The 10,215-nt window shown below is 36.1% G+C and overlaps 2 protein-coding genes across 2 annotated transcripts; both read left to right on the plus strand.

Moving 5' to 3' along the window:
- The first annotated feature begins 2,095 nt into the window (after window positions 1-2,095).
- LOC127851146 (A disintegrin and metalloproteinase with thrombospondin motifs adt-2-like) lies at window positions 2,096-8,327 on the plus strand. Its single transcript, XM_052384776.1, has 11 exons — window positions 2,096-2,119; window positions 2,734-2,910; window positions 3,270-3,365; window positions 3,643-3,757; window positions 3,937-4,072; window positions 4,517-4,595; window positions 4,875-4,961; window positions 5,249-5,391; window positions 7,466-7,615; window positions 7,814-7,963; window positions 8,312-8,327. The coding sequence occupies exons 1-11, from the start codon at window positions 2,096-2,098 to the stop codon at window positions 8,325-8,327; spliced, it is 1,173 nt and encodes a 390-aa protein (XP_052240736.1).
- Window positions 8,328-9,443: 1,116 nt separating this feature from the next.
- On the plus strand, window positions 9,444-10,205 carry LOC127851218 (salivary glue protein Sgs-3-like). Its single transcript, XM_052384873.1, has one exon. The coding sequence runs from the start codon at window positions 9,444-9,446 to the stop codon at window positions 10,203-10,205; it is 762 nt and encodes a 253-aa protein (XP_052240833.1).
- Window positions 10,206-10,215: the final 10 nt, after the last annotated feature.

Raw genomic sequence — 10,215 nt, forward strand, 5'->3', positions numbered from 1 at the left:
ATACATAGACATGTTTGTAAATTAGCATGCCTGGCAAAAGCCAATTTGTCAAAGTTTAGTCAGGCGGACTATGCCTCACAATTATGCAATTTCCAATTCGAAGACTTTTATTTTTTAAGCAATTTAAAAGGTGCACAATTTTTGTTCGCCCCTCCTTACACCACGGAATGAAAAAAATAGCAGTTATTATGCAGCGTACCTGTATATATTTGTATCTTAGTTACATACAATTTTTACGAATTGTTGAATTATAGTATATATGTGTATACATCATAATGCAATTAACTTGTTTTTATCTATTATTTATTCTGTTATCTGAAGTCAACAACAACAACATAACGGCTAAAATAGAACGCTGACCTCTGGCAGACGATTGTTGTTTTATTGATCAGCATTTTCCAAATTTTTATAAATCCCTTCGGGACAATTGTCTCGCTCGACAATAAACGATGTGTTATTTGTATCCAAGCCGTCATAGTAAATGTTTTGTGTTTGTTGACATAAGTGCTATAAACTTTTGGGTTAGGTATGTTAAGGGTGATTGAGCAAAGTTTACTCTGAGAATAGAAACTATATTGTTCTTAAATCACGTTGATCAACTCGTTTATGGGTCGCATGACGTCAATAAATTGTATTTAAGGTATTTTTTCACAGGGCAAAACACAGAAGCAAAACAATCGCCGAGCAGCAAAGGAACAAGTAAGTTCATCTACTTTTTCTAATGTATACATGTTTGTATAATGAATTCATTAACGATCTGATAGATTTCAACTTTCTAACGGTCTAGTTAAAAGAAGTTTAGCGTATTTCACTCAGTGTGTATGCACCCCATATGTCGTTTATCAAAAGCGCATGTCATAATATACAAGATACTGTAGGATAGTATTATTATTATAAAACTTCAAGCGAAAACCTCAGGCGAAACTTAATCCAACATATTGCGCAAAGCGACCCTAATAACCATACATTTTCTGAAAACACATTCTAAGCTGTATTAATTTAAGCAATAAAAATGATATGTTATGTTCAAACCATGACAGAACTCGACACAAAACGTTTTTGCTACTTCTTTTTTTCGGCCGTTTTATAGTGGTATGTTACCTGTTTTAGGAAAATGTTGTACCATAGTCTCTAACTTGATCATTTTGCAGGGTTTTATCAGTGAACACTTATGCTAATCCTATCGATATCTCCAAAAGATAAAATCAGAATAACAGTATTAAGTGTAAAACATGCATTCGAGTAAATTGTGATGTTTTTTATATAGCGTACAACACTAAGTCTACATGACTCGATTATTTAGAATAAATTACCTGTACCACTTTCTTATCATAAGTGCACCGCTTTAATCTCCGCGATTCAATATCAGCTTTGTATAATTATAATCTCAAAATTGTACGTTTTCTATCAAAGCAGTGCAACGCTTCAATCACAGCAGTATGTTTATTCATTTACCACTTAGATGCGTATTTTGACACATTTGTAGTCCCTAATAAAGGTAAATTTATATAAAGACCGTTCTTACTACATGTAGAATGAAAGTTTTAGAAGCTTAATTTCCAAACCTTAGATATTGATGAGCAGAAACAGCATTAAACCTGAACAGACTGCGAGTTACTCACAGGCTGTTCTGGTTTTATGCACATTGCACATAGGCATTTTCAATATGCCTCTGAAAGGGAAAGGTTTAAATGGTCCGCTGCAATGTATCCTCAGCACGGGCCCGAGTATTTACGTACTTAGATTAATCACTTGTCTGATTACGCTAATCTTATTTCAAACACGCATATAGTTTGAGGATATTTTTAATAAACAAAGCGTGCTACTATGCGCATATTTGAGATTTTTATATTTCTCATACGATTGATAAAAATGATCAATCTTTTAATTAATAATAGTTCATTTACTTACAAACAAAGAGTATGAATAACATATTTAAGTTCATTCCTTTCAGATTTCGTGAGCAAAGTCTAATATTAAACATATAAATAAGACGAGGTTCATCAGAACAACAGTAACATGACTAGACTGCTGCTAAGTGTTTGTGTCGTCTTGATGGCGACAACTTTGCTGCAAACGACTTATGCGCGTCGCCATGGAAGCAGACAGAACAATAAAGGTAGTCACATTTCCTTTTGAAAATGAAACCTTCATGAAAAATATGATCAAAATGCTTTGTATTAATACACTTCAATGTTTGGTAATGTTCTGTTATAATAATATCACTATTAACTTATTTATTTAATATACTAAATTAAATCAACTCAAGGGGCGTTATGCAAAAAATGCGCCAGCAAGTTTCCGGGTCATATTGTGTTAGCAATACCAATATGGTATTCCAATGTTTAAATAAGTATTGTACAATATAAGTTGATGCACTAAAAATATTCATACATGTAAGAATAATAAATTAAAAAACTTATTCAAGAAGTTTTTTATAGAATGAAATCTATAAATTTGTATTGTCTACGATGAAGTTAAAATCTAATACGTGTTAATAATTAGGCGTTCTTACAACCAACAACCAAAACATGCTTCGTTTTAGTTTCCTTAAAATGGTATAACATCACGTTGTCTTGTCAGCAATATTGCATTAAAAACACAATCTGGCGAAATGTACAACAATAAACCATTAATGTGTACTAAATAAGTATCTTTCTTAATGATCTGGATTATTAAAGCACTTAAACCAAATATTTTGTTCCAGTTAAACTAAAGCGGTTCTCTTTCAAGTCGCGTGAACAAAAGGAGTTTCGCGACAACAAACTACCTGAAACACTGGACTACGACATTGACATTGAAGGATTTCCTGTGACAACGCTCGAACTCGTTTTGAACACAAGGATGAATGTACCGGAAGGTGAATTTGGAAACGAAAGAAACGGTTCCCGTAAATCTAACAGACAACGGGTGAGTTTATTATAATTTAAACATTAAACTTGTGTAATGAAATATAAATTGTTTACTCTTTACACAAACCATGTCATTTAATGAAGAAAATATTAGTTGTAAATTAGGTAAATTGTACTGCTTAAAAACAAAACACGTCCGAGAGAAAACGAGCAAACCCTTAATTATAAAACCATTTCAACGAAAATATAAAGCTGCAAAGCCTTGAAAAAAAACACATCTTGAAATGCAATCATTCGTTTTCGAAACATCATATTATTAGAATTTAGCATGGTGGGTGCTTTTGTTGACTTTACCTTATACATCTCGCTAGGCTTAGCATCATGGTGAATATTATAATTTACCGTATTTGTTTGCAGACCAAGAAGGTCGGCATATACACGGACAAGAACGGGCATGGATCTTTTGCATGCGAAGCGACCAAAGGCAATGATTGGCAGTTGAACTGCGATCTCGTAAGTTAAAATTTCGACGGTTCGTCGATATTCCATTTAAATACATACCTCCATCAGGATTTCGCTACAAAAAAGAACAAAACAGTTTGCTAACGGTGGCTTCCAAACATGTTTACAACATGTATTAAAATCGGAAATAAAGTATATCAACCTTAAAAAGAAAAAAAACTTTATTTTAGATCTACCTAATCAATTTACTTGGCTTAATTCTTATGTCATCAGATGGTTACATTTGTTTTATGTTTATGATGTAATTGCTGTAAACCGTCGATTTTAGAGCGGCCTTGTTTACTTCAATACCGAAGCGTGTTACATTGGAGGAGGCGTAGAAGAGGCGGAGTGCGGAAACGCTACCACGGAAGGAGAACTGTTAACCTTCTACCCACCCGATGGTACAATACATAAATGATTACTCAACGGTACACGCTTTTAACAAAATTGGTAATATTTGTGTTGCTACGTTTACTTTATTCAAGGATTCAAAGTAGTTGAACTTGTCAGTCAAAACACGTGTACTCTCATACATGTTTATAGAAAAGTCAACGACTTCACCATGCCTTTTTTGTTTAAGTTGAGAGATCAAAGCGTTCCGTTGCCACGCACCATACAGCAGATTTACTGGCTCGTGGACGTCGTTCCATCCTCCCTTCTCCTGGTTTTAAGGTCGTTGAAATGGCATTTGCGTTGGATGCCGCATTCATGGACCAGTACGTAATTTTATATATTTTATCCTCACGAAGTAAATGCGTGATATAAATGATATTTCTCTGTCTACACGATTGCAACACTTCTTCTTATGGAGTCGTAGAAGAAGTCCGATTATTAATATTGGTTGATTGATTTCTGATGTATTCTTTATCATCATTTAAAGCGCCTTCTATAAAAATTAATTATATACACGCAAAACAATGATACTATGACTCGTATTTCGTCCGTAATATCGATTATCTACTAAAATGTATGTCTTCGAATATAACATTGCTTAGTGTTGCTGCTGTTGTTTAACTATGTTTATGTATCTTCAATTGAATGTTAACTAAAATACAATTAAAAGTTTATTGCAACGCAGTGTGTTTTATGGGTGAGATAAAAAAAAACATTTGAACTGCATGAGCACCGTGACTTGTTCTTCACAATTGCTCCAATTTTAGATTTTACGATCGCCATCCCGGAAATACGGCGGCGGCCCGAGAAGAAGCTGAAATTTTTATGGCCCTTTTGGCAAACGAGGTAGGCACTTGATTTATTGTGACTTTTGAAAATCTTATCAAAGTGTAATAGCCTTGCAAATGTAAGAATACATGTGAACAGATTAATAAATTCGTTTATTAATCAACAATTATCATATTATGTTTGAAATAATATTACATATATTTTCGGTTGCCTCAATCACTTGCTGGACAACAATAACACTATAATTGTAAATTATAATCGATTTGATAATATTCACTTGGTAACTGTATTTTTGTGTCATTGCATGTTTATAACGCAAATAAAAATATAATACAGATGAATGTTTTCTACGCATCCGTTAAAGAGGCCTCTAACGGTGCCCTCGACCTTTACGTTTACCCTGCGGCCGTCGTCTACCCAAGTGTAAGTATTCATACATTTGGAGCAAACGTAACTACCGCACAAGCGAATCATATTCTCGTTTACTATCTAAAAATAAAGATAATTCTTTGAGTAACAAACAAACCTCGAATATTTTGTTTTACGGTAACATAGCAACTCACATTTGTAAACACAAGTTACGTAAACGCGATTTAAACGTTTGTTAAAATACTAGTCAGTTCCTTGCGTGCAGTGCAAGTAATAACATATTCGTTTTTCGTGGTTTCATAAATTTATTTACATCAATATCACTATGTTCATAATTTCAGTACGGGTCTGATTTCGCCTGGTCCGCAAACCACAAAAGTGGCACTACTCTTTTATCGGGTACTGCCTTTGACGCTGATCTGAGAGCGTTTTTCAGCAGTGGCTTCACATCCAGGCAACATGAGCATGCAATGGCTCTTACTGGGTACGTGTTTATATTTATTTAGTTTACACAATGAAAGTTTTACTATTGGGTAGCAAGAAATTTAAAATTTGTTCTACGGATTTTAGCCCCGCCCCCAATAATGGAGTGGGAGAGCGAAATAAAAATAAATACTGTTTTATTCTATTTATTTTAAACCCTGACCACTTAGAAACATATTTTGACGCATTTGTAGTCCCTTATAAAATTATATTTAATTAAAAACCTTTCTTACTATATTCAAGTTTAAAAGGCTTCATATCTAAACCTAAGATACTGATGAGCAGTCTGTTAAGGTTTTATGCTGTTTGCACATAGCAATTTTCAGGCGAGCGAAAAGCGAAAACTAAAAAAAAACATATATTGTCTATGTAAATTGATAAATTTTGCCAAATAAATGCACTATATCATCCAAATACTAGCACAGAATCATTTAGTTGTAATACCTGTGTTTTTAACTCTAGTCCAATGTTTGTAAAAAACTAAACAAAATAGTACCCAATAGATGTTTTGCTTATTCACACCAGGTAGTGATTACTTAATGTTAACATGGTACACACAGTGTTATGTTTATTATCAAAGTTATTTTAGAAGCTAAGTATTCTGTCAATGATAGTCAAATAACATGAAACAATAAATAGTACAATAAACATCAAACTTGTGAAGTGATTTTTTTCGCTTTACATTTTACAGCCTGTGCCTTTAGATTGGAAAAATCGCGATAGACCAAACAATTGGGAAATATTTAAATTAATTATTATGATTATGAATAACAGGATACGAATTCTTTATTAGTGCATGTTAATTTGCTTCATAAAATTTATATTATTACGTGCAATGGAATTAAACTGCTGAGTGATAAACTCAATAAACCAATTATGGAGTTCATTCAAAACTTTTACTTATTTTAGGGGGAAATTTTGCCAGATTTTTTTACAGAAAAAGTTACTTTTTGCCATTGGGAAACATACTTTTTTACTTTTTGCAATTGGGTAACAGCCTGTTAAAGGCTGTAATTTTGGGCAAAAAAATCACTTATAAAAGATATCTTGAATCTGTATAAGTTTCTAATTATCATAGGTTATGGTATTATACAATGTACGATGGATTACTTTTGTTAGTTTAGCGATGTCAAATTAGAAATAAGAAGTTTAAGTTTTGCATAGAAAAACAAACAAACAATAAATTCCAAATAAAATTTAAAAAGAAATCAATGGGGAGTAAAAGTTTTGTATTTTAATATTAATAGCCAATCAAATCACAGTAAACTTGTTGAGTTCCAGAAAGTTTCTTTTCTTTCACACTTACGTTAACTTCATGTTGTCGGGGCCAAATGTACACCTTGGACTTAAACATCAACACTTTAAACGCATTGGAGTCACAGTTTAAACTTATAAAGGGCACGCGTGTAGAATTTATAGTATATTCGACAATATGTTCGTCTAGTTCAACGGCAACACTCAGTTGCATGTTAATGTTTGATATTTTAACTTTATCAATAACACCAAGTTTTTTTACAGACTTTTACAAAACGGACGCATACCGGCAACATTTTACATACTGCTGAAGATGCGACTGCGAGAAATAAATTACTTAAATCATCTGTGATGCGATGACTCATTGTCATCGGAGGAAAAATTACATCTCCATGTGTGCTTTTGGCCGAAACGACTCAACAAACAAACGCCACCATTTTATTACCATAAACCAATCTAATAACGCAAAGCGTTACAACACTATATGCCGTAAAATACGTGGGCTAAACTAAACTAAAACATTAAACGAATATGTGAGCAGCAAAACTGTTGATGCGGACAAAAAATAAAAATATGTTTATTTTGTTTTAAGATTTTTACGTGCGGCAAATCCGAAGAACATTTAATCGATTTGTTGTGGCTTTATGAAAAGTAGAAATGATCTATTTGTATTTGCGTTCGTGTCCATTCTCTTTTAATAGGTTCACACACAGTTTACATGTAATATTCTGGTAAGTATTATAGCAACTTCTTATATATTTCCCTGAATACCTGTAACTTTATTTTATTTACATTTTGTCAAACCAAATTCATGGCTGCAGGTTAGATCTCCTTGGCAGCGATGGAAGCAGCGGATTGCTAGGATACGCCTACGTGGGAACAGTATGTGTAAACACTCAGTACAAGTACTCCATCAACGAGTACACCGCCTCCAACGTGGCGTGGGTGGCGTCACATGAGCTGGGACACGCGTAAGTCTAAACAACATATATTTTATACCGTGCAATACAATACATTGATACTCATCATGATAACGTAATGCTATATGATTCGTTAAGTTCTTAAATACATAGAAGGCACATTGAATGAAAACGTTTTATTTAAGGATCTGAAAGATGTAATGCATTATTTCAGCAATTTATAATTGTTTGATCTTGTATTATTCACAGACTTGGTTCTCAACATGACCAGTCCACCGACTGTCCGGCCGGCAGGAACGTTATGTCAGCCTACCTGTTTTCGCCTTCCTCCACCACCGCGGACACTTACAGCAGATTTTCGACGTGCAGCGCAAGCCAATTTATCACCCATCTAAACAGGTTATGTTATAACAAGACTCATTTTGTGATTAAAGATAGCAATACAATTTAATAGTTCTCTTAGAGCTAGAAATTACCATATGTGGAGAAATAAAAACTTCGAGTTAGCTATTGGCGATGTGTTCTTATCCGACTTTTTAGTGTTTGAAAATAGTGTTACACTAAGACTTAGTAGTTAATATGTAATTTGACGTTGTTCTTGGAATACTCGTTGAAATGAATTTTAATATATTAAGAAATCAGACAATGCATTGAACACTGTATCATTTAGGGTTACTTTATTCTATCTTGAACTCGTATATAATATAAAAATGCATTATTTTTGCACAGCCAGATTTTTTGTCATAGATGTACTGTGGCATAATCAATTATTGAAACACATATGTTGTCACAGTAAAACCGACTGCACCGCCCCAAATGGCTTCACGGACGAGCAGTTCCGAGCCTCGTTTTGCAGTGGCCTGCTTGGTCAGCGAGACAACAGTCTAAACTATCAGTGTCAGCAGCGAACTGGTTACGCCGGGAGCACTGTGTGCAGCGGAGTATGTTTTTATATATTTACACTAAAAATCAAAGCATTTATTAAATGACAAAAACGTCTTTTTGCTCTGTATGCACGAGTGCACATACAAGATTTTGGCTAACGAGAGACGCAATTGTATTTCGATTTATAGTTACTTGAATGATTTTAAGCTAAGATGTAAAGCGAAATAGCGGCATGATGCACCCTGCGCATTTATTGTACCCCCTACCCGCCCTTCCAGATTCAGAAACACAATATGTGAAAATATGTTAAAATTACATGCATGTGTGCTAACATTAAACAGCAAAGAAACAGGCAATGCTTTCATAACTGAATAACTTGTGTTGAACTAAGAAATTTCCACACATTTATTTAATATATGGACTTTTCTCCAGACACTCTGAATCTTTCGTGATCTCTGCTCTGATCTTTTCTTAACATATACAGCGTACCACAGCTAAATAGTATACATGCATTAACTGTATTATACTAAAATACATGTGTCTGTATATTTTCATGTCGTTCATGACATGATCTTCAATAATATCCAATCAACACTAATTTTAGAGGTATGTTATATTAAATATCTTAGAGTCGCATCTGTGCCCTCTCATTTAAAAACGTTTGCTTGCATGATATAATTTTATTTAACTAGTAACTTTAATTAGCGCCTACAAGTTCAGTGATTTCTTTGTTCACGTTGTCATTCTGGTTGTATTCAGACGATCAGCGGCGACGCGGGATGTTACGCCTACGGTCAAGTTGCGTGTAGAGATGCAAGCGGTGCATGCAGCGTCAGACTCGGATTCGTGTGGAATGGAACCCCGTGCGGTATTGGGCGGGTGAGGGTTAATAAAATGATTATGCAATATGTTTTGTTTATTATTTTCTCTTTCTGTTCTTGTTCGTGCAATTGACTTAAAACCACTCCTGAATGGAAACCTTTTGTATTTTCAGATGTGCTTTAAAGGACGATGCGTTGCTAACTTTGATGTTTGCAACTCCGTAACAAACCGCTGCTCCAACAACTGCAGCACCTACAAACCGCTGCTCCAACAACCGCTGCTCCAAACAACCGCCGCTCCAACAACCGCCGCTCCAACAACCGCCGCTCCAACAACCGCCGCTCCAACAACCGCCGCTCCAACAACCGCTGCTCCAACAACCGCTGTTCCAACAACCGCCGCTCCAACAACCGCCGCTCCAACAACCGCCGCTCCAACAACCGCCGCTCCAACAACCGCCGCCCAAACACCGCTGCTCAACAACCGCCGCTCCAACAACCGCCGCCCAACAACCGCTCGCTCCAACAACCGCCTCCCACAACCGCCGCTCCAACACCCGCTGGTCCAACAACCGCTGCTCCCACAACTGCTGCTCCCACAACCGCTGCTCCCACAACCGCCGCTCCAACAACCGCCGCTCCAACAACCGCTGCTCCAACAACCGCGTGTCCAACAACCGCCGCTCCAACAACAACCGCCGCTCCAACAACCGCCGCTCCAACAACCGCCGCTCCAACAACCGCCGCTCCAACAACCCGCTGCTCCAACAACCGCCGCTCCAACAACCGCTGCTCCAACAACCGCCGCTCCAACAACCGCCGCTCCCACAACGCCGCTCCAACACCGCTGGTCCAACAACCGCTGCTCCCACAACTGCTGCTCCCACAACCGCTGCTCCCACAACCGCTGCTCCAACACCCACTGCTCCATGTGATTGTTGTCGT

This window comes from Dreissena polymorpha, chromosome 1 (assembly GCF_020536995.1).
Source record: "Dreissena polymorpha isolate Duluth1 chromosome 1, UMN_Dpol_1.0, whole genome shotgun sequence".
In the NCBI taxonomy this organism is placed as follows: Eukaryota; Metazoa; Mollusca; class Bivalvia; order Myida; family Dreissenidae; genus Dreissena; species Dreissena polymorpha.

Excerpts from the sequence above, each read along its gene's own strand:
- LOC127851146 (XM_052384776.1), top strand. The coding sequence starts at position 2,096 with ATGGAAGCAGACAGAACAATAAAG. Across the intron at positions 2,120-2,733 it reads AAGCAGACAGAACAATAAAG|TCGCGTGAACAAAAGGAGTT; the intron begins GTAGTCACATTT and ends TTCTCTTTCAAG. Across the intron at positions 4,596-4,874 it reads TGGCCCTTTTGGCAAACGAG|ATGAATGTTTTCTACGCATC; the intron begins GTAGGCACTTGA and ends AATATAATACAG.
- LOC127851218 (XM_052384873.1), top strand. The coding sequence starts at position 9,444 with ATGTGCTTTAAAGGACGATGCGTTGCTAACTTTGATGTTTGCAACTCC.